Source organism: Apteryx rowi, unplaced genomic scaffold, assembly GCF_003343035.1.
Source record: "Apteryx rowi isolate R43461 unplaced genomic scaffold, aptRow1 scaffold_38, whole genome shotgun sequence".
In the NCBI taxonomy this organism is placed as follows: domain Eukaryota; kingdom Metazoa; phylum Chordata; class Aves; order Apterygiformes; family Apterygidae; genus Apteryx; species Apteryx rowi.
The window spans coordinates 3,317,134-3,340,880 of NW_020450307.1; the positions used below are offsets into that span (position 1 = coordinate 3,317,134).

At 51.5% G+C, this 23,747-nt stretch overlaps 1 protein-coding gene across 1 annotated transcript in view; it reads left to right on the forward strand.

Moving 5' to 3' along the window:
• Nucleotides 1–23,747, forward strand: part of AGRN (agrin) — a 151,690-nt gene that overhangs the window by 82,336 nt on the left and 45,607 nt on the right. Inside the window, 2 exon segments of the mRNA XM_026074040.1 lie at nucleotides 19,971–20,186; nucleotides 21,402–21,626. Coding sequence (XP_025929825.1) covers nucleotides 19,971–20,186; nucleotides 21,402–21,626 — 441 coding nt within the window.

Genomic DNA, 23,747 nt, shown 5'->3' on the forward strand with positions numbered 1-23,747 from the left:
CCTTCCTGGCCGGGTCTAGCCAGCGCTCTCTGTCCATGCTGCTCTTCTAGCCTTGCAAGGAAGGAAAAAACAAAAACAAAAACCACCCTCTTGATGTGGCACAGACTTGAGCATTCTGTTTAGCCCCTTTTGTTAGCACTAGTTTTTTGGGTCTGTGGATTTTGGTTTCTTGCTAACCCCACCAGCTTTTTGGATCAAGCCTGGAGTTTGCCCTAAGTCTCTGAACTACATCTTGCTTCAGCCTGTTCCCAGCAGGCATCCCTTGTGGAAGGGGGAAGTCATGATACATCTCTGGGAGTGGTGGGAGCCAGCCCTTTTGCTGGTCTCCATTCACCTTTGCAGGTATGTTCATGGTATCAGCCAACTGTGGGGAAGGTTCGGGTCCTGTGTCCTCTGAGTTTGGAAACAGCTGAGAAGGCAGGGAGGGCTGGATACCCATTTTCTTCTGGCAAGCATGGATAGAGTGATGCTGGTCCAACCTTTTGCACCGCTCACCAAGCCAAGGGTGCAGTGCTCAGCACTTACTTATGGGTGCATAAAAGCAGTGGTGATACATGAGACAAGGACATCTGAGAAATAAAATATTGGTWAAAAAAAAAAAAAAATGCTTTCTTTTGCCTGGCAGCCCCATAAATAATAGAGTGTGCAGAGCAGAGCTTGGCTGGCCCAGGCAGGGGGTTAGGCAGAGAAATGCTGGTGCAGGTCCCTCTTCTTGTCTGCATTGGAAATCAGTTAGCTGATTAATCCTACAATGCCGTCAATCCTGGGCGTTGTCTTTGCTATGGCTGCTGGGTATCCTCTCATCAGTACTTTGCTACCAGCAGGAACTCTAGGAACCAGTCCCTTGCAATGCTGGCAAATGTCCCAAGAAGGGACACTGTCTGAAGAGGGAACCACTGGAGGGGAAAGGGAGCTGGCCTGAAGARGACAAAGCCATAGCAATCTGTCTCTTCATTGGGTGTMAAAGGTGCTACATGCCATTGAGAATCTGATTTGTGACAAAGGGGGGGACTGTAAAATATTCCTGACCAGGAATCAGTTGATAAGTTTCTGTGGGTTGAGCCACTGCATTGGCCATACTGAGACAGCAAGAGTCTGGAGGGTGTACCTACCTTGCCTCCCTGAAAAGAGGATACTTCTGCTAGGAGCAGCAAGGTGTTGTTGGGAAACTGCACACATATTCATGCCTCCAGTCACAAGCTGCTAATCTGTTCTTTTAAACTGTAATTTTAAATGAAAGGTGCCAGTTTGCAGCAACTGTAGTTGAGCTAGGTGAGATCGCTGTTCCAAGAGCCACGAGGAGATGATGAGATAGATCTATGAGCTGTTCCCAGGTCCTGGAATAGACAGTTACTGCTATGTGCCTGTCATTGCAGGAGACTGGATTTCATGACCTGGCTGCTGTCTTCTAGTCTGTGTCTTATCTGCTGTGGAGGTGAAGCCAGGGCATAGAGACACCGTGTGGGGCAGCATGTATGGGAGAGGTCTTGTCTGTCAGCGCAGGGCTGTGGTTCCCTTCATCACAGGGCATTGGCTGTGCCTGAGTGTAAACCACACATCAGCGGACAGGTCAGCAGTCCTGGTCTTGCTTCTTGTGTTTGATGTTTCACCAGGGGAAGATGCTCCTTAATTCTGTTTGATTGTTTAATTAACATCTCATAATTCTGATGAGCAGCTTCCTCTGTCCATAACATATTGGCACAGATGTAAGGAGGAAGAAATAAATTGCCTGGGGCTTAGAAGTCGCATAAGGTGCTTAGCTCCCCTCACCTGCCCTACAAGGTTATGCGTACTGCCCACAGACCACCTGCACTGTATCGGGATGAGCAGATCAGTCCTGCAGGAAAAGCTGCCCCTGCGGAAGACAGCACGTGACTGATAATGGATGAGGAGCTGGGAAAGGTGGCTCCAGTGATGGTGGCCTCCAGTGATGGTGGGCCTTAGGTCTTTGTGAAGCAGGGACAAAGATGGTTGGTTGTGTCTAGTGCCTGTCCCTGTGCTGAAATGTTTTGGTGCTGGCACAGGTCTGTCAGCTGGGAGGAGGTTGCAAAATGAAAGAGAAGGTGAAGAAATCCCTGGCGGGTAGCTTGTTGGCTAATTGTGCTGTGCTGTCAGTGTCAGACTTGGACATCTTGGGTTTTCAGAGCAGAGTAATGTAGTATCCTACCCATTAAGCTAAAATGAGCACTGTATCTTCCCTCACCCAAAGTGACACCTTCTTCTGCCTTGTGCCCAGTGGATGCTATTTTAAAGAGGGTTAAACCTTGAAGGGCAGTGGCAGTAGGAAGGCTGGGCACTGGCCCACACCCTGGGAGTTAGGTATGCTGTCCACACCTTCCTCTCGCTACCAAATCCATGCTGAGCCTCTCCTCCTCCAGTCCCCATTGAAGGCTGAGGCCTGGAAGGCAGCCTTGGGCTTTTATTTTCTCAGAGGAGCTAGGTCGCTCTACAGGCAGCTCTGCACTTCTCTCTGTGCCTGCTCAGGGGGGGCAAGGGAGGGAACACTCAGTCACACTAGGAAGGAAGCTGTGAAAATATAACTTAAAATAAAACACAAGCTCTTCAWTTTCGTTCCCTTTGTGCATGGCTGTACTGGAACACTCTGCTGGCTTTGGCTGCTAATCCCAGCCTGTTTCTCTTCTGACACAGACCAATATAAGACTTGGATCCTGCAAAATGGATTCATAGCCCAGGCTCCTTGGAGGGGCTGGTCTCGGTTAGTAGAACGGCAAGGTCTTACAGACCTGTCTCTCTTTTCTCTGCCCACAGATGCATTTACCAGCCACATGTCTTTTCTCACAGCCCCCTTGCTCCTTCCCACCAGTGTTTTTCCTAGCCTCTAGCTCTTTCCTGCCCATGCAGTTTGAAAGGTATGTAGCTGACTTTCAGCAGCTTGAGTGGTGAAATTTGATCCACTTCAGCAATAATCCATCTCACTTAAGGCCTCAGACCATGGTGTCCACCCTGTCAGTTCCCCACATAATAAATGCTGCCAGACAACAGAGCTGACAGTAAGCCGTGCTGATGCTCCTTGCAGTCCCACAGTGGCTGCTCTGACCTCTCCTGTCTGTGCCAGAGAAGTAGAAAGCGTGCATGTGTGGGGAGGGGGATGCTTCCTGGAGAATGCACGTGTTTGGGGTGTGGGGAGTGCCTCAGAGCCGGGGCAGCTCTAAACTGTTTAGATACCCTCCTGTCTGGCTGTGTTTTCAGTACTCTTGTCACAAGCCCAATTACTGCTAAGTAATGTCTACTTTGCCAAGGCCTGCGTCTGAGACAAAAGAGAGCAGCCTTTTCTGGCAGCTGGCTTCCAACAGTGTGAGTGGTGACAGTGCTAATGCACCTGTGCTTTTAACCTGATCAGTTGTGGGAGAGGGAGGCTAAGGGATGAGAAAGACCAGCTGAAACATCTGTCTAAAATAGCAGGGCTCTGAGGACAGCTCTCAAGGAAAGATGTGGGCCTGGCCATATGAATGAGATGGCTTCTGGTTTCTTGGTACGTATTACCTGCTGTCCTCCAGACAGCTCCATCTCATCCCTTTTTTATGCCAGGTTCCCAACGCCATGAACACTATGCAGTTGCTGTCTGCAATTAACACGGAGCTGTATTTTTCCCATTAGTCCTCCAGTTATAAGAGCTGGGCTTACCACCCTTCCTTCCCCTCTAATGAAACTAGTGTGCAGCTGGGCTGAGGGTGTCTTTGCTGTGCAGAGAGGAACTTGGGGGCGTCAAAGCATGGTGGGAATGCTTGTCACACATCATGTAACAAAAAAAATCACTTGGTTTGCACAAGGTTAAATTTTTACAGCAGGCTTCTCAGCAGCTTTGTCCTTTCTTTGTCCAGCTGCTCCCTTTTAATTACGTAGTGCCTCCTAGTTCCTCGGTACTTCATTACAATATGGACTGAAATATTGACCTGCTGAACTGTTGATACTGTGCTAGCGTGGTGTAGCTTTGGGCTGCATGCAGTGTGGGGCTGGACCCCTGCAGTATCCTCAAACATCACGGACCATACCAAAGAGAGGACTGATGAATGCAAGCTAGTGGCTGCCCCATCTATAAGCTGCCTGGGACTTGTGTTTCCCTGTTGACAGTGAGGGTTTGAGGCTGCCTGATGATTTAGCATGTTAGCCTGGGACTGGAGAGCTTAGATGTGTGTTGTGTCGTAAATACCTCACAAGAAACTCGAGTATTTCACTGAATTTCTTTGGGGCCCATGTTCCCAGCTAGGGTAAAACTGGATGGGAAAGACTCAAGCCGATTCAGGGGCCTTAGCTGAACTGCCACGTTGCTCCAACACGTCTTCTCTGGCTTGGGATACCTATGGTAAAGGCTGTGGCAAGAGGTAGTGGCTCTCTGGGCAGTCTTGAACATGCGGTGACTTCACCCCCATGCACTTTCCCAGCGCTGACCAGTCTGGCTGCAGTGAAAGGGGTGGTGTTACAGCTTGGGATCCTGCCCGTTCTGCGTACCCTAAATATCGCAGCAAAGCGTGCTTCAGCTAAACCAGTTCAAACTGGTTCAGGGTTGCTCTGGAGAGAGAAGAGATGCTAAACATAGCTCTTCAAAAAGCTGAACAGTAGATGAGGTAGCTGCAGTTATTAGACACCGCTTTTGATTTCTTGAGAGCATTTTTTTTCTCCATTTGCAGTGAGGTTTGAGCTTTCTCCTGGAGATCAATTTATGCACTTTCATGTTATAGGGTGTAAGTTTGGGGAAGGAGTAGATGGGAGAAGTATTAAGATATTCCTGTTTTTCCCTGTATCAGGTCCTTGCTGAGATAGCAAATCCCCAACCTTACCTCACTTTCCCCAGGTCTCTGCCTCATGTCTCTCAAGACCATCTTTCTGGCATTTAGCCCAGGAGAGTTGTGACAAAGAAGCAATGGCCTGAGGTGCTTTATCTTCTCTTCTCCTTTGCTGTAGCATGCTGGAGTCATTGCATAATGCCTTACAGAGAAAGCCATTGCATTACTACAAGCTCCCACCTCAGGCCCCTGCAAATACTGCCTGCTTCTTTGCTTCAGGAGGAGGTTTTCTTGACAAGTGAATGCTGTTCTTCTGGGAACATGTCTGAAGGTCACAGTGACACAATGTGAGCCTCACTCTTTTAGTGACAGGAAAATGTTTGCTGAAAACAGGAGCTGCTGTAATTGTGTGGCTGTGCTCCAGGTGTGCTGGGATGTGCTTGGCCCAAGGCAGACATCCCAAGCACCATGCTGCCGGGAAGAAGAGATCCAGCTCCTCTCAGGGGTGGGCTGCTGGGCTAAGATACCGCACGGAGTATTTCCCTCCTGCATAACTGGTGCTCAACCTGCCAGGGTCACCAAGGCTAAATACCTTCTGGCCAGGAGCCCTTAGCACAAGATTGCTTCCTAAGCCAGCCTGCTGGGCAGCCCTCTGTGGCCAGCGGCAAAGGGTCAACCCAGAGCAGATGTGCTGCAGTGAGCAGGGCAGCGCTGGCCCAGCCAGACTTACTTCAGACCAACGCGGCTTTAAGGTACAGTCACTACATTTAACAATTAATATGAAAAGCAGAGGGAGAGCAGGAGGAGTGAGGCTAGGCAAGACCCATGGGCTTGAGCAAACTCCTTCAAAAGAGAGGCAGAAAAGGCTTGCCAGAGCCTGGTGCTCTGAACGCCTGGCAGCCTGGGGCCTGGAAAAGGTCAGCAAATGGCAGTGTGCTGGGTTTGCCTGACAGTGCGGTTGAGTGCTGCCTTTGGATCTGGTGCATCTGGGGAGGAACCCTCCTGCCCTCCAGCCATACAGACTGCTGCAGCCCTCATTTCCAAGAACCGTTTCCTTGCTGAGCGCTCTAATCTCCCTGATTTGTAAACATTTGACACTGTTTTGCAGATCATGGCCTCTGCAGACGGGTGAGCACAGATTAAAACAACCCAACTATGGCTATTTCTTGCCTTTGCCTCCCTTCCTTATGTGGGCTATGTACAGGCTGCCCTCCCATTTGGGTGTCTACTTTGTGCGCATTGAGCTGTCTTCAGTTTCTTTGCAGAGTGCCTCCTCAGGGCAGATTCATGCTCTTCACTGCTTTATCTTTGGGAAGGCYGGGAGGGGTCTGTGTGTGCTGGGGTGTGCAGGCAGGACAGCGGGAGCTGGCTGCTGAGGCAGGCTTCTTGTCTGCATCTGTTGTGGAGCACGTTTCCAACCCACTCCTATCTCTGATAAAGGCTGATGGATTCTTCCAGTGATTAGCCTGCTCAGAGCTGCTCTTGCAAGGGGACTTGTGACAGATTAATGAGAATCTTTTAAGATGTTTGATTTGCAGGAGTGACTTTGTTTCATATCCTGAGAACATGATGCCTTAAACTCCTCCCTGCTCTGCCCTGCCCTCCCCCAGCACCACCCTCACCTTGCTCACCACCAGCTCTGTGTGCCTCCTGCACATGGTTTTGCTTTTRGATCTTCCAACTGATCGACTCTTTTTTTTTTTTCCTTCTTTTTCTTCCCCCCTCCTTTAATTATGGAAACATGTAGTCAGCTCTCTTCCCACTTCTCCTTTGTCCTCCTAGCACACTTGCAGGCATTGCTGGTTGCAGCCCTGAGATGGGCCAGGCTGCTTTTACCAGCTTGGGGAGGAAGGGATGATAGGGACAGGAGCGCTGACTTTGCTCTGCTCCTGTTTTCAGTTTGTATCTCAGTGGTGGTGGCTTTTAGAAGTGAGGAGTTTTTCCAGGCAGCGGGGCTATAAAAGGCTGTGGCTGGTGAAGACTGAGCTTCTGGGGTTCCCCTGGCTGCCTTCCTGTGTGACACAGGAGTGTAGTGTGCTCAGGGGGTGCTGAACTACTACGCTGTGGTCTCAGGAGGAGATACCTGGTTTCCCAGAGATCTCTRTGATGTGTTGAGCTGTGCATGAAAGATCCTTGGAGAACTGAGAGCACCTGAATGGTTGATGCCTGTTGTTCTCTCTCTTTCTTAAGGATCTTCCATCCTCACAACATGTCAGCTTGAAAATAGTACGTGGTCTGGGGACTTGTGGAGAAGTTCTTGTGGCCTGGGGGACCACAGCTGTGCAGTTGCAGCGTAGCCTGGCTCCATAGCTAGAGATGTGGAAGTAAAAGGTGTGCACCATTCCAATGAGCAAAGGGGAGTGCTGCCTTTCCCATTCCCTCTGGTTTGTGTAGGACTGCTCACAGGGATGCTGGTGGTGCCGTTAGCCGGTGTTTCTGACTCCCCTMACGCTGTGCAGGGAGGTTAACTGCAGCTTTCCAGATCCGTTCAGTGGTGTTGCAGTGGGATCAGCGTCCCATGTTGCAGGCAGGGACACAGGCAAGCAGGTGAGGATGGGCATCCAGCAGGCCTGAAACAGAGCTGGGGCTTGCGGCTAACGTTCCCCTTGTCCTGCTCTGGTTACGCCAAGGGTAGGGCCTCTAAGCAAAAATGCCGGGTTAAACGGCATGGTGTTGACAATATGCAGTGTGACGCCTCTGCAGCTCTTCCCCGGGAGAGCCGGTGCCGATCCCCGCGTTGGGCTGTGTTGGCCAGCGCCGTGGGGGACAGCCAGGCTCTCCTGCACCACGGTGCCTGCGCGTGGCTCGCCCGGCCCTGCGGTGGGGGCCTCTCCTGCCTCTGAGCAGGGCAGCAGGCTCCTTCTCCCTCACCAAACAAGCTGTGCCTGACATAATTAATATTGATGGCAGGGAGGGTGGGCCCAAGAAGAGGAGTAAACGTGCACAGATGAGTCTCCTCGGCTGGAGCGCCAGCCTAACTCGTCGCCATGGCAACGTGCACCTCGATCTCATGTAGAATTAATGCTGGCCTTTGCTGTCCTGACACACGCGCACAGGGCTCCTTCCCCGGGGCCTGCGTGCCCACCCCCTGGGCCTTGCCTTTCTCTCCCTCCTTTCACCTCAAAGACGCTGCAAAAGCAGTTCTCTCCTGCATTTTGCCTGCTCTCTCTGGCTTTCACGCCGATAGTGTCCTCATAAATTGGATGGCGACAGGGCAGGTTTGCTCATGTTGTTGTGACAGCACATTGTCCCTTCTCCAAAAATAAGTCTCAACCTCTGCTCCAGGACCTAGGGATTTATTGCACGCATTCTCTTGTTTATTGCTCTTACAAGTGCGGTCACCTTGCATGCAGTTCCTGTCCTCTGGCTGAGGGACAGAGTCTGGGGAGGCTTATCACAGGCTCCTTCTCTGGGCTCCAAGAGCACCGTCTACCACTTTTAAATGTTTTCTCGACTGCTTCATGATGGTCGCTGCACCTCTTTTACATGGGCATTTAACATTGGTTGCTTTGAGGCAGGATTTGGGTCAAGACAGGTCACTGTTATGGCCAGCTGGTCCACGGGGACCAAGTGGGGAATAGTGGTAGGTGGGAAGTAGAGATGCATGTCGGCTTGCTAACTGCCAGCATGCATTAGGGATGTGAAATATGTATTAGATCGTCACAGCTTTTTCCCTCTGCTGCCCATCCTAGCCAATAGAGGGCTGCTCTCCACTCTCTATCCCCCGGTGCTTTATCTGGTYTGCTTTTAAATGGCTAAAGAAATGGAGCACTTACTGCTTTCCAGAGGAGAAGAGTTTTTAATCTATTAGCATTAGTTTAAAAGGCTACACTGTTGCACATTTGGCATGGACATCCTCATTCTTTAATTTCAGACTCTTCCTATTAACAAGATTGCCGAATCCCTACTCCACATACGATAGGACAAGGATGAAGATATTTACCCTGGACAAATTCTTTCTGCTCAGTATTGTTACTATGGGCTTAGCCACTCCAATGCTTCTTTAAACTTGTTTTTATCCTTGAATGTCCTTGCCCACAGTACAGGTGACATTATGCTTACCATCTAGTAGGTCAGCCTGTTTCTGACTGCAGAGCAGTCTCTTGACCTGGATGAGCCATGTGCCCTGTGGGGTCACTTGGCCCGTGTACCTGTGTTGGCTGACAGCGGGTAGCAAGGGAAAGTGTGGCAGCTCAAAGGAAGATGTTCTGGCTTTGTACCAGAAATTCGGAGCCTTTCTCACTTCCCTGTCCCCCATCAGAAAGAAATGTGGAGCAAAAGCATGTGGTATGTGTCAGCTGTTTGGGAGCACGTGATGTTGTTGATGGTCTCAGTTCAGTTACCAGCGAGTCCTTGGACATGCAAGTTGCCCTAACCTGCCTGTGTGCACTGCTGGGAAGTCCCTCTTTCTCTCTCCTTCTCCTGCCCCCATTCCTTGCTGCAGGAATTCTTGGCTGCATGTATACTGAGCACAACAGTGTGGCTGTAGGGTTTTGTCAGTCTTTCCTCTCTCCTACCCCTTTCCTGTCATCAGAGATGCTTTAAGCCATGAAAGTAGGTAAATCCCACCCTCCTGTCTCCCACCCATGAGTTTTAATCAAGTTTCCCACTGTGCTTTTCTGTTTGTTTTTCTCCACCTATTCGGAGAAGGTAGAGACTCCTCTGTGATCTGGAGCCAGTCCAGGCTGGGAAATGCACATTTTGCCTTCAGCAGAGAAACCTGGCTGGGGAAGGGAAGAAACTGTTAGGATTCATCTGCATGTTTTCTAGGCATCTCCCCTTCCTCTGTGGATATTCAGGGACCTGCTCCTCCATTGGCAAGATTCCTGCTGAGGAGAAGGCTGCAGTCTTGGGGGTCTTAACGGCTGGGGGGAGCAGAACTGTGTCTACCAGTGCCCCACTCTGGCACTTCATAGTGGTGGCCTGCCTGTATGGCCTGGGCACTGCCAGGACAAGAGGGGAGGCAGACATGCACTCAGTGCAAAGGGCTTGGGGGGTGGGGGGGTGCAGTAAGCAATCAGCGAGCCGCTCCAGTAATTTTTTTCTTTTCTGTGTAGTGGAAAAGAGCAATTTTGACATTAAAATCCTAAAATGTTCCTCCAGTTTAATAACAATAATCATAAATGGAGTGTGAACGCTTAGGGCTTATTAGATAGAGCTCTTCACCTCAAGATCTCCAAGCACTCGACAAAGCCAACTTATTATTAATCTCTACTACTTGCATTGAGCTATTTACCTACTGATATCAGGAGGCTGGTGATTATTATTATCTCCATTTTTTTAGTAAATGGGAAAACCAAGGCGCAGAACTTGATGATGAGTTGAGGCTATGAAGCTGGAAGCAGTATATGGGGCCGTATATGTGCGTGTTGTGCCTTTACTCCAACATCAGCCTTCTCCCCAGAGAAGCAAATCCTTCTCAGTGCTTCCAGCAGCAAATGTGCAGCCAGCTGGGTCCTTGGTGTACCCAAAGTAGGGCTCTAAAAGCATGGGGGAAGAGGTGGCCACCGGACACCTCCCCTCTTGCTGGCAGCTGCCCTGCATGCTCACACCAACTCCTGCATCTCTCCACAGAACGGAGTTGCATGCAGGAAGCCTCAGCAGCTCAAAGCCATTCTCCTGTTAGCTCTGGTCCTCTGTCAGCCACAGTGGAGCTGTCCTGTTCTCAGCTGTCCTTCCAGTCGTTCTTTGGGCATCTGCAAGCATTGTAGGAGGCAAAGAGGTGGAGCCGGCACCATCTGCCCTGGCAGCTCCTCTTGGAGTACCAGCCACCTGTGCCCTGCGCACTCTGCTCGGGGAAATGCTGAGCTGAACTTTGGCAGTGGCTTTCATGGTAATGAAGCATCCCACTCCCTTCCTGCTGCTAATTAGGGGTTGCCTGAGGAAGTGTCAAGGATGGGATGGAAGGCTTGGATTTAAACCAGTGTCATTGCACCTGGTGCAGGAGCCTAGCTAATTATTCTTCATTCAGCGGGAGCAGCTCATTTCAGATGAGTGCCAGCACCTTAGGGCCCAAACCACAGTAAGAAGCTCTCTGCAACCCTGACTCTCGCTGTTCCCACCCCAGTTTCAGTTGCCAGTGTGGATATGCCCCCAGAAGTTCCTCTCAGCATGTCTTGTCTCTCCTCTCCCCTTTCCTTCTCTCCTAGTTCTTTGATGCAGGCATCCCACTCCAACCCCCTGAGTGCTGGGCCACAGGCAGGACAGAGGAAAGCTTTTCCRTAGGTCACTTCTGTTATTTGTTTGCTGTGCCTGGTTAGGGTAAGCAGTACCTCTGCCTTTTGGGAGGAGCCATCCGCTCTCTTGCCCTCTGGGTTTTAGCGAACGCCCCATGCTGCAAGCCCACCCGGCCAGGCGAGGTCTGCCTCGCAGGCTGTTGTGCGGTAAAGGAATATCGTAATGACATCTGAGTTCATTCCTCCATCTGCTCGTCTCTGTGGGAGGGGAGGAGGGCCACGGGCCGGGAGGCGGAGGCCAGCCATGGCTCCAGCTGTAGCTGGGTTAGTGCTGCTGAACGTGCTCCTGTTACCTGTTAAAGAATGCCATTCTGACCTGTTTCTTCAGCCCTGGCAGTGCCCTGACCCTCACCTGCTCTATGTGGTTCAGAGTAAAGGCCAGACCACTTTGGTACGCCCGCTCGCCTTCCCCAGTTATCTGGAGGACAGGAAACTCTCATTAGCCTTCTTTTGTGCTCTTGGTCTTGAATGAGGTGGTGACTGCAGGACACAAGGCAGAGCCTCAGAGCCCAGCACATCTGAGCTGGAATGAGGCTCCAAACCCAGTATCATCCTTCCCTACCCATGATCTCTTCTAAAGGCCTTTCTTGCTTTTGCATGTTCAGCCTGGGAATCAGCAGGGGAGAGGAGACTGCTTTGTCCACCCGTGGGACTCATGTTGACTCATTTGTGGCAGGAAGCGTGTTAGCATGATTTAGTTCTAGCAGCACCTTTTGCTTTCCCCCTCCTCCCCAGCAGGTGCACTCTTTTTATTATTATTATTATTATCTTATTTCTGCTCCAGTGGCACTAAGAGACTTGGAAAGGCTTGGCTGGGATTCAGCATGGTTACAATAAGCCCAAGCCCTCCCTTTTGTTCTGTACAGCTTGCTTAAGGGTTGTATAGATACCTCACTTGGGCTGTTTCTCCACCTCGTCTTCTGCGGCTCTGGAGGTTTGGGAAAGGTCAGCTCCTAGCTGTAGCTTTTGTCTGTTCCAGGCAAGTGCTACTCTCTTTGTTTGTCAAATGTATTGCTGCACTTCTCTGCCGCTCTAGGTTGATTTAACCAGAGCCGTGCTACGCTTCAGATCCACTTTCTGCCCAGCCTCAGCGTGTGCTTTATAGACAGTTTCAAAGCATGGTTTTGGATTCAGAGAATGAGCGCTGGGAGAACATGTGTCTCCTGTGCAGACTGGGGAGCAGGCGCAATATGCTGCGGCCTCCAAAATCCAGATCAGAGACTCCATCTGTTGCAAGCTCACACTGACCCCAGTTCCTCACTGCCTCTTAGCATCTCCCCTATAGAGGTGTCCATCATACCTGGCTGAAGGGTTGCAGTAGACAAGACAGGCTTCAGGCTTGGTCCCAATCACAGCCATGGCATGGGTTACCTCAACCCAGGCCAGGCATGTCGGTCAGGTGACAGAGAAGGCACACTGGTAGGAAAATATGCAGTCGCTATCCTGGCAACGTTGTATAGATGTAACCAGAGTGGTAGCAGGCAGGGAGAGCCTTGGTCCCTCTGTGTATGCCTTGTGTGTGGTACTTATCTCACAGTTAGGTGAACTGGAAGGTGACTTGCTTATGCTGGCCAGCACCATCTCTGCATTTCTCTCTGCCCGGTTTTGTCTCAAATTTGGAGAGTGAAGGCAAGGACAGTCTTGTCTTGGCCTGATGCCCGGGGGAGCAAGCCCCAGTCCCTAAAGTGTTTGAAATAACAGCAGTGCTTTAAATAGAGAGCAGTCTGTAGCCCCTCAGTTATGGGGAATTTTTTATAGCACATTTGTTTCCAGCACTGTCAGGGATCAAAGTTAAGAGTTTCTTGCACTCCTGCATGCTTTATCTGCTGCCCGCAGTTTGTTTGGAGCTGTCCTGTACAAGCATTAGGAGAAGAACTCTGTGCCATGCTTGCTCCTGCTTTCTGCCCAGGTTCAGCTAAGCACTTCTGTGCATGTTGACTCTCTTCCTAGGAAACTGGACATAAAGGCATGGTTAGTGCTGAGTATCCTGGAATTAGGCTGATAGCCTCTTCTTTTTGTTTCTAATTTCCCAACTTTTATTCCTTCCGTGTCAGTGATGGTCACTGCTTCTTGCATCCCGCCAGAGAGAGAGATTTTGGAAGAAAGAAGCTCCCTCTGAATTTCATCCTTTTCTGAGTTTTTTTGACTGAGTCTTCTTAGCAAGCATAATAAACCTGTTTCATCTCTTGGATCTGGCAGGGGAATTAAGGCTTTTTGTTTTGTTCTTGTTGGTGTTCTAGGCTTGCCTCGTCCAACTGCATCACTGTATTGAATAGGTGAGTTTTAAAAATCGTCTACTGTGAACAAATGGGCTTCTTCACCAGTAACAGCAGACATGATTAGAAGTGAAAGAAACTTAACCAATTTGCTTGTCACAGTTTGTTTCTGGTTTGAAGCATTTTTGTTGCTTGCTTTTGTCCGTTTCTCGGCCTGAACACGGGAAATCAGTGAAGCTGGGTACTCCTCCACAAAAGGTGATTCTATCTCACGCTGCCATAGCCCCACTGCCCTCAGTCCTGCCCTGATGTGTCCGCAACACCTGGGCGTTCAGCCTTACACCGTGAGTGCTGTAGTACCTGGCTGCTTTGACATACCATGGCTTGGAAGTTTCTCCGCGCAATAACGGGGTTCCCTGGAATGTAAATGAAAAATAGAAAGGTGTCCATCAAATTTAGATTCTATAAAAGATCATTTTTTTACAGTGTTAAGCAGATGCCTCCTCTTTGGAATGTGAGGTAAATAAATACCCTTTATCATCTCTTTTGTTCAAATATTGGTCTATATCTCTATTTTTTTTATATATATGGTTCCAAATGGAAGAACAGACTGAAAGTTCAATTCTGATAAAATATCAGTTTTATTTGTTTGGCCTCACCCAGTTAACTTTATAACACTTAATTGCTCTTCTGTCATTTATCATTGTTTTTATGCTTTCAAATTAAGAGATTTTTAAATATACTTGGGAGAAACAAATATGAAGAGGGTCACTTTAAAAGTGACAAGACCAAGTTTGGCTCCAAACCTTAATAAATAATTTTGAAAGTTCCTTTAAAAAGAATCAAAATCATTAGCAATGTCTCAACCTTTACTCCTTCGAAAGTCTGGTCCGATATTTAAAGCCTTTTCCCTGCCAGGTTTGGCAAGCTGGCTCCTGCAGAATTGTCTTAGGCCTGGAAAGAGAAATAGAGAGCAGGAGAGTGAAGGCAAAAGTGACATTGATGCATGACCAGTGCTGAAAGGAAATGGACCCTAAAATAGCAACAAGTATATTGGGTTGGGCACATCTTCTGATGTGCTCAGTGCTGCCTTGAACTGGGTTCCCGTGAAAAACTTCTTTGATTTCAGTGGGAGCAGAACTAGGTCAGTTGTTCACTTTGGGAACTCTTCCTTTAGATGTATAAGGGTCTTTTTTAATAATTTGAAGTAAAAGACGAGACCAGAAGAGGGCAAGAAATTAGAGAGCTGTCCCTGTCACCTTCTTTGTAACTCTGGGCAAACTTCTTCCTACCCTGGTTTCCTCATCTGCAACTGGGCCAGCGTGTACTGAAGGTAAATGAAAAGCAGTGCGCAGACCTGGCCTCCTGCGGTCCCTGGGCCCCACAGGGAAATAGGGGCCTGGAGGAGCCTCTCTGCGTGGCAGCAGACAGGACTTTCCTGCAGACTGCAGCCTGAGCCAGGGTCTGTGCAAGGTGCATGGCACAGCATATCCATCCTCCCAGCAAAAGAGCCGTCACCTTGTCTTTGCCGCTTTTCCCTGCTGCATTTGGAGCTCTTATCCTGGTCCATCCCTTTGGGACAGCATGACCCTGGGAAGAGGGTGGGGATCACCCCATGGACTCACTACAAGGAGATCTGGGGTAGGTTTTCTTTGCTGAGATGATAAAAGTACTGATGGCAATAGTTCTTTCTGGGCTGAAGCTGGAATTTACGGTTTTGGGTGAAAGCCTCCATAGCATTCACACCCTCATCTCCACCTGTGATGGTAGTTTGTCTAGTCCCTTTGGGCAGAGGACATCTTGGGGAGCAGCACAGGGGTCCCCTTGGGTCTGCACAGACAGGGGGAGTCCTGCTCCTCCCTGTGGCATCCCGCAGGCGCTGCCCAGACAGAAGTCCTTCATGGGACTGCTCTGGAGGGCAGCTGGGGGGAAGGGCTGCATAAAGGCCAAGTTTCTCAGCTTGAGCGCTGAGGAGGCTGGTTTGGACCCCTCTCTCCCTGGACTTGGGAACAGAAGGTTTAGCAGGGAACCTTTCTGCTTGGCAGGTCAGGATCTAGGCTGCTTTAGAGCATCCTGGGTGTTTGAGTAATTTAGCTGCTGTCTCAAATAACTGAATCTGTAATCACATATCACCTCCCTTTCCCCTCGGTGGCAGACGTGTGGCTGGGGGCAACGCACAGGCTGGCAGAGCAGTGGCTGATCAGCTACCAGAGAGCGCGTGAGAAAACCGACCTCCCCAGCGGGTCTCAGCCCCCCCCCAGCTCCTCTGAGGGGACATCTGCTAATGCACAGCTGTGACAGGCCAGGGCAGCAGCTATTGATCTGTGTTAACCTGAACTGGGAACTCGGGGGGGCACAAGTGGGTGTGCATTTGGGAAATGGATATGGCCCAGCCGCTGCACAAGGGCCCTTTCTTCCCTGCGTTAACAGCCGATTTGCTGCAGCAGCATTAGTCTCCCACATCCCTGCTCACCCACGTGCGTTGGGGTGGGAGGATACTGGTGCAGCTCTTGGGGGTGGCTGCACGATCTCTGTGCTCACGCATCTTTCAGCACCTTCTCAGTCTTTCCCTGGGTGCAATCTCTTTTGTCCAGGTGACCGTTCCTGCTAGCAAATCTCCAGCCTGAGCTTTAATTACTTTGCCTCCTGCTTGTTCTCTCTCYAGAGGGAGGCTTGACAGCGTGCACAGAGCTTGCCTAGGAATGCAGAGGCTCCAGTGCAATCCTTGGTGCTATGGCCTTGGGCACATCACTGCCTGGGTTGTCTTTTCTACAACCCAAACTAGCTCTGCACTAGCTAATACCAGCAGTGGTATAGCCTGACAAAGCCCGCGCAGGGCTCTGCGTAAGGTGTGGGACCATTAGCTGCCTCTGAGCATTGGGAAATGGTGGCTGTGYTCACCCTGGGACCATGACTAGCTGCCATCCTTCGTTTGGGCTGCTGTTCAGGTTGTTGCTAGGGCTGTGGTTGCTCATCAAGGTGAGGACAGCACTGCTGTCCCTCCTGGAGGTGTGAGGCACAGCCATGCTGTAAAGAGGAAGGTCCTTGGATGTCGTGCTTAGGGGAATAGCGTCCCAAGATGTCCCCTCAAGGTCTAAGAGGGTGACAAAATGACTGAGGCTTTCCTGGGGCTCCCTGTGCGACCTTGCTGTGGAGGCCTCCTCAGGATCTGGGCCAGGCCCTTCACGCATGGCAGCTGCCAGAGCTAGCGCTCCCCTCTCCGCGCGGGGCCGAGCAGCCCTGCTTCCCTCCAGCCCCTGGCAGGAGCGTCCGAGCCCCAGCTGCTTGTCCCGGCACAGCGAAGCTGCGCCTGGCCACACGGCCGGAGCCGAGAGCTGCCCCTTGAGCACGAGGGGATCGAGCCAGATGCATTCGGTGCCTGTTTGCTCTGCACCGCGTAGAGCCAGGCAGGCACCTCGCTGTCCCTCCCTCACGTCCTCCCCGTCTCCTTTGAGCAGGTAGCTAACTGAAATCTGCTGCAAGTTGGCTCTGCGTGCCAGCCTCTGCTGCACACAGCAGCTCCCTTCCCTTCCCTTCCCCTCTGCAGGAGTCTGGTCGCTAAGACAGCTTTATCTCTGCCTCCTCTGACTGGCAGCTTGATTATGCACTACCCAGTTACACTTCTGCTCCACAGACCTGGCTCCACGGGAAGGGGGATGGGATGAATCCCCGCTTGTCCTGCATTTCATATTCACTCACTTGCTATTGGCCCCTGCACCTTCTAATCTCAGAGCTCAACAGGCTCATCTACATTAAAAAAAGAGAGAGAGAGAAAGAGCAGCAGCAGAAAGAGTGGGAGAGACTATCCAGAGCACTTCATAAAAATGATAAATTGCTTTTAGATATTGGGCAGGAGAGAAAGAGTTCTTTTTTTATTTGATATTAGTCTCTTAGTGGTGCATTGTTGCCGTGCATATGAGCTCAAAATCTCAAGGCAGTCAAAGGCAAATGCCTGAGAACTGAAGTGTAAATGAGCCATTCCTGAGCACTTTATTTTGCCTTTTATAATTTCTCTTTCTGTCATTATGTAGGTCAGTCTCCGTTTCTAGTGTGCATTGTGCGCATAGGAGAGCGCAGGGCAGGTAAGGTATGCTTGTTGCCCAGAGGCGGTAGGAAGGTGCCCGCTGTGCCCGTGTCTGCTGTAGCCGTGCGGCGGGCGCATGTGCAGGGCCTCCCCTTTGCAAAGCAGCCGTGTGGGGAGGCTGTGACCGTGTGGGGAGGCTGTGACCGTGTGGGCAGCGGTGTCGGAGCGCTGCTGGCACAATAGGTGCGTGTAGTGAGCTGTAAGGCTGCGCTCATGGCAGCAACCGCTTGGCAGAAAGCTCTGCCATCTCTTGTTSTGTCTCACCTGCAGACAGCTGAGCTTGCAGGCACCTGTCCTCTCCATCCCTCCCTTCCTCCCTCGAATGTAAGATTACCTTTCCTATTAGCAATTCAGATGTTGAACCGGTCTGTGCAGGCTGCTATGATTAGTGGGTACGATAAAGAGATTCGTGCATCTCCTTTTAGAGAGATGCCAGCCCGTGATTCGGCTACTTTGCATAAATGACAATGAATAAAGCAGTGTGTGCATGCATGGGACGTTCTGTCCCACACTGGGACAGGTGATATTTTCTTTCCTATTGTTTGGCTTTCGTTTCTCTTGCTGGTTAGCAGAAAGCATGGAGTGTTGCGGAGGACTTGCAAAAGATTGAGCAAAGTGGCCCTAGGCAATGCAAGTGCTTTCTGGAGACCAGGGGACGCTCCTCCATGTCAGTGCTGTGGGGCTGGAGGCATCCCCGTGTTCACGAGGCTGGGCCTTGGCCTCTCTGCTTCAGTGCAGAGCTGGTGACAGCCCTTTCTTCCCCTGGCTTGGGCCAGAAGTAAGCAGAATAGGCAGCCCGGAGGGAGAGCAGTCACAGAGCGCAGTGGAGGCACGGGGGACTGAACACAGGTTTAACTCCATTTGGACCATGCTGCATCCCAAGCTCCTCCTCACCTGTCTTTGCATGGATTGAACACATCTAGCACAAATCCTGCCTTTCGTGGCCTCTCTCAAAGGTCAGCAGGGCTCAGTCACTCAAAGGAGAGACTGCAGTAGAGCCAACGTAGGTTGTATTGATCTGCGCGGGGGCAAACAGAGGTGTAAGGTGCTGCCTTACAGAAGAATCTCCCATTCAGAGGGAGCTTTCTCTGCGTTGCGGATAATACAGATGCAGCTGTCCATGCTGCCCTTTACCATTGGCCTTTGTGCTGTGTATTGCGTGCTCCGCACGCTGCGGGCATGGACGAGTTGCCGCAGAGAGCGGGGCAGGGTAGCCGCTGGCCAGCAGCGGGCAATGGCTGGCCCAGGAAAGTGCTGAAGGCCAAGCAGATGTGCTCAGCAATGCGCGGGACAGCCCTGCCCTTTCCTTTTGCAGCGTGGGGTGGGTGCGCTCACAAACGCCTGGCCTCGAGACCAGCAGAGGCCCCACACTGCTGAGGTTACCTGTGCCTTTGCTGGCTGAATGGCTGCGCTCTGGGTGCAGGCAAGAGACGCAGGGATCCCTGGATGCAGCAGCCCTGCCCTGGCAGCATGGCTGCCTCATGCCATTCCCAGGCTGCTCTGAGCAGACCCAAAAATCTCCTCTTGTTGTTCTCATGCGCATGGACTTGGGGTGAGTCGTTGTAGTACAGAGGWTGGCTCAGCCTCCCTGCCCTGTGGGTGTGCAGCCTTGGCATCCCTGGAGAAGAACCCAACTCAACCGTCTGCCTCCTGGCAGGCAGTGAGCAGCTGCCCAGTGACTGCATCCTCCTTAGCAGGCACCCTCCACCTCACCCCAAGCTAAGAAAGGATCTTGCTATGCCTAGAGCAGAGAACAAATGCAGCCCTTTGCTGGCTCCTCTTCCCCCCATCTTTGGCTCTGCCYGTGTGATCCTGGTCCTCCCCTACGCACTGCAGACCCTCCCTGAGCCTCGCTGGTGTGAGCAGCTCTGGGGACGCTCCCTCCTGAGCATCTAGCCGAGGGCAGCGGCTGTCACCTCCACACTCTTGTCTGAGCGGTGAGGCGAGGGGGCCCTTGCCAGGAGCCGTCAGGAGCTGGCTGAGTGGCATGCACAGCGGCTGGCCGGTGGGCCACCACTGGAGGACCCTTCCTGCCAGCAGGCAGCTGACAGGCAGCATGGAGCAGAGCAGATGTGCCGCGCAGGCTGCATGCTGAGCCCCTGGAGTGGGGGACAGGAAACGCTCCCCTGGGCTCTGGCRGCAGTTGGTCGGGCTCCCTGCAATGCAGGAGAGCTGGACCGCTTCATGGTATGCCTGGGGGAGCTGCCAGGCGGAGCGACACGAGGCAGAAGCAGTCCCCGTTGTGGAGGGCTCCTGCACCTGACAGGTGTCCCGTAGCAGGCTGTACTGGCACAGTAGCAGCACTAGGGCTTTCCTGTCCTGCAGCAGCTCCATCCGCAAGGGTGAACATAGGGAGGTTTGGACTCCTAGGGCGGCTATGCAGCTGTGAGATTTGTCTGAGGCAAGCGCTGGTGATAAAAGACATCAGCAGGTTGCAGATCTCCTGCAGCACAGCTGTCCTGTGCAGCCACCCTGTGGGGGTAGCATCTGCCTGGGAGATTGAGTCACTCTGAAGGTCACCCGCTCTTCCTCAGCAATAGCTCCAGGACTCTAAGTGAATCTCTGTCTCAGGTCAGGGAAGAGCGAAGATGCGATAGTCAGATGCCTGCACCTGGGGCTCTAGGCTGCACTGCTGTTAGCAGAGGAGCACCCGCAGCTCACCTGTCTCTCTGTGTCTCTGTGCCTGCAGCGTGTCGAGGAATGCTGTGTGGGTTCGGGGCGGTGTGCGAGAGGAGCTCCACCGACCCCTCCCAGGCCTCCTGTGTCTGCAAGAAGACACCTTGCCCCGTGGTGGTGGCTCCTGTCTGTGGCTCAGATTATTCCACCTACAGCAATGAGTGTGAGCTGGAGAAGGCTCAATGCAACCAGCAGAGGCGGATCAAAGTCATCAGCAAGGGACCGTGTGGTGAGTACAAGGACAGGCTCTCCCCACTTTCCAGAGGCAAGGAGTCTTTGTACCCATATGAGACCAGGGACACTTGGCCTGATCTCCTGTTAGTGCTCTGGTACTGGAGATGTTCTCAGGCAGATGGGGACAGATCTGGTGTGGAGGACCATTGAGAGAATCACCAGCTCTGCCTTGGGGATCTGCCTTGGGTTTAATAAGCAGACAAACTGATGGGCAAGGGCTATTGAATAGGTACATGACAGAGCCCAGTGGGGAACAGCCCTGTGTCTCAAGCCAGTGCTCTGCATGCTAGGCCACGCTGCCTCCCTAAAGCAAGCCACATCTGCCACAGCTAGAGATCGGAGTTTGAGAGACTAGGCACGTGCACAGCCCTGTGCAAGAGGGCCCTTGGCTGGGAGTGGCTCTTTCTGCAAGAGGTTGGGTGGGCTAATGAAAGTCCTTCCCCAGCCTGGCATTCACCAGCTGTGAGCAAGGAGCTGTGTAAATGAGACCCCAGTCCCCTCATCTCGGAGTAAATTAACTTGACCTTTCCCTCATGCAGAGCTCTGGCTTGCGATAAATCTGTGCACAGCACTCCTGCTGGGGCTCTTGTTAGAGGGGAGAGAGTGCTGAGTGATTTGTTTAAAATAATAATCATAAAAAAGTGACAAAAAAAAAAAAAAGCTGGCAAATAAATTTTGGCCCTTCCCTGTCAGTGAGGAAATTGCTCCTTGAGCTCTTCCTCTAATTACGTTTTGCAGGAGGTGTCTTAAGGACCCTTGTTTTGCTTGTTTGCTGGAGCAAGAGGCTCTCAAAGAGCTTGTGCAGAGAAAGGAGCTCACAGCAATGAAGCTGAGAGGTTTGGAAAGGGGGGAGCCTGACTGAAGTGCCAGCTGGAGAGTGAGCTCCCCTCCCTCGTGTGCTGCGGGTTAGGGGCTGATCCTGTACTCTCACAATCCTGCCTGCCTCTGCAGACATCAGATGTGGATGGTGCTCATTGTTGCAGGACCAGATACATAGAACTGACTGCAGCATCCGTTGGAGCTGAGGGAAGGGCATCAGGTTCAATCACGTGTGTTTCTGGGCACTCAGAGGGACTGAGGCTGTCTAGGCAGATGTGATGGTGTGTCAGGTTTACTTATCGCGTTAGAGGGGGAGGTGGGAGGGGAGAGGGTGAAGTGGGAGAGGACAGTGTTTTCATGCCTGTGCTGTGCCCTCTCCTCTCTCCCTCAGGCTCCAAGGACCCCTGCGCAGAGGTAACGTGCAGCTTTGGCAGTACATGTGTCCGTTCCACAGACGGCCAGTCAGCCAAGTGTGTCTGCCCGTCGTCCTGCAGCGGCGTGGCTGAGAGCACGGTGTGTGGCAGCGATGGCAAAGACTACCGCAGTGAATGTGACCTCAACAAGCATGCCTGCGACAAGCAGGAGAATGTCTTCAAGAAGTTTGATGGAGCCTGTGGTGAGTTGCCTGCCCCTCAGGGAATATTGCTTTAAAATGTTTTCTCTGTAAGAAGCAGTAAGGGCAGACCAGCTGGAAATGGCAAGGGCTGGGGAGAACAACATGCCCCAAAACCCATTTTCATCAGCTCTGTTACCAAAAACATGGTTTGTGCAGGAAAAGAGTCTGTGGGTGAAGGCTTCTGAAACTCAAACCAAGGCAGCGCTTTCCCCCACGGTATTTGGCTGCAGGTATTTCTGCTCAGGATCCACTGACTTCAAGAGCAGTTGCAACATTTGTGCCACCTCCTTTAAATCCTGCCACTTCCCATGACTCAAGTCCACTGTTTGCCACTTTTGGCAAGAGGCTTACCAGCAGACAATGTCCCAGGCCTTGCAGCAAGCAGCTTCCTCTAATTAAAGGAGCTCAATGGGCACAGATCCCAGGAGGGCAAACACAGTCCTGCCGCTCCAAGGATGGCTTTCTTTTTGTCTAATGATGGTTGTGGATCCTTGTAATTAAAAGCAAGTGGATCCTTGTAATTAAAAGCAACTGTGTTCATTAGAAAAACCATTAGATCAGCCAGAACACGTGCCAGACCTCTGTTTGTCCATGGAGGAAGGCACGTGGGAGTGTGTTTGGGCAGACAACAAACCTGGAAGAGCTTTAATTGTTTGCGCTTTCAGTGCTCAGTCCCAAGTAGGGCAAGATGGGTGGAAGTGGGAGGTGTGAAAGAAGGAATGTCATGCTGGGTGCTCCAAGTTTCTAGGGCAGAGAGGAGGCTTTGAGCATCACTGCTCCTTTGAGCCCCTCCTGGTTTTATTAGGAGACAGCAGAAACCCAGAAGCATTGGACCCCCTCCTCAGGGGGAACTGCACTGTATTGAGCTGTACTGTAAGGCTTCAGGATGCCCTGTAAGTTAGGGGAGATGGTAGGGATGGGGAGTGCAGGTGAAGAAGCATGTCTCAGATATCCTCATCCTCATCCTGACCATACAGTCCATGAGATAACTGCCTGTGCACCTGCCTCACCCCCAGTCTCACTGATGTGGTCTCCATCTCCCAGCCAGACAGAATCCCTGCCCCCCTACTGCAATCTTAGTTACCTATAGGCTTGTGAGTCCATATGAGACCTTCTTGTGATTTTGCTGGGGTTTGTAGAGTCCCCTGAGGAAGTAGCACAGCCTTGGTTATCTGCTGGTGTCACTGCAGAATGGCAGTGAGCGCAGCAGCTCTTGCTGGAGAGGGGATGGGAGATGGGATCGAGGAGGCCCTGCAGGACCTCTTTCATCTGCTTCATTTCTGTGATTACTGCACATGCTAAAATGGACAAAACGAAAGACTTCCKCTGTGACCGTTTCCTAAGCCAGCCTTCACCAAGGGTTGGTGTATGGGTGGCTGAAATGAAGGTCCCTTGCCTGCTTGTGGGAGCGTGGGGAAGCAGGGTACTGTATTGTTTCTCCCCTTTGTCAGCCTGGAATTGTGGTATGTGCAGGGATTTCAGACTGGTAGAATTAGAGGGTGGAAACATTCAATCATGTTTCTGCAACTGCAGAAAATGAATCAGCACTCTCCAGGTACCTTGCCTAACAAAGAAGAGAAAAAAACAGGGCTTGACCAGGGATCAGTGAACAGTCAGCACCTGTTTTGTCCACATATCTGGTACGCAAAYGTGAGCTCAGATCATCAGAGAGGGTGATCTGCATGAGTGTAGACGAGAGAGTAGAGCAAGACAGCGTGTGGACCTGGCTGCCTTTGGAGCGCTTCCAGCATTTCAGGCTGCCTTCAGACCACTTCAAGCACTTTGGAGGGTCAAGGAGCACAGAGAGGGAGAGTGGGAAGAGCAGGATGGGAGTACCAAGCATCTTGTAATGTGCAGAGAATGCCCTCTCGGCTTGGGAAGTTAGTCTCGGTCTGGAAAGAGCCCTGTCTGCCTGTACAGAGGAGAGGAGAACAATGAAGGCAGCTCAGGGTGGAGGAAAAAAGACAGAGCTCTTCCCACCCAGCCATCACTTTGGAAAAGGCTTGTATCCTCAGGGTGTGCAGCACAATAACAGACAGGCCCTTACGTGCGTGTCCAGCCTCAAGGAAGGGATCAGCACACACTGAATCCCTTCGAGGAACATACAGAGGCACTTGGGAC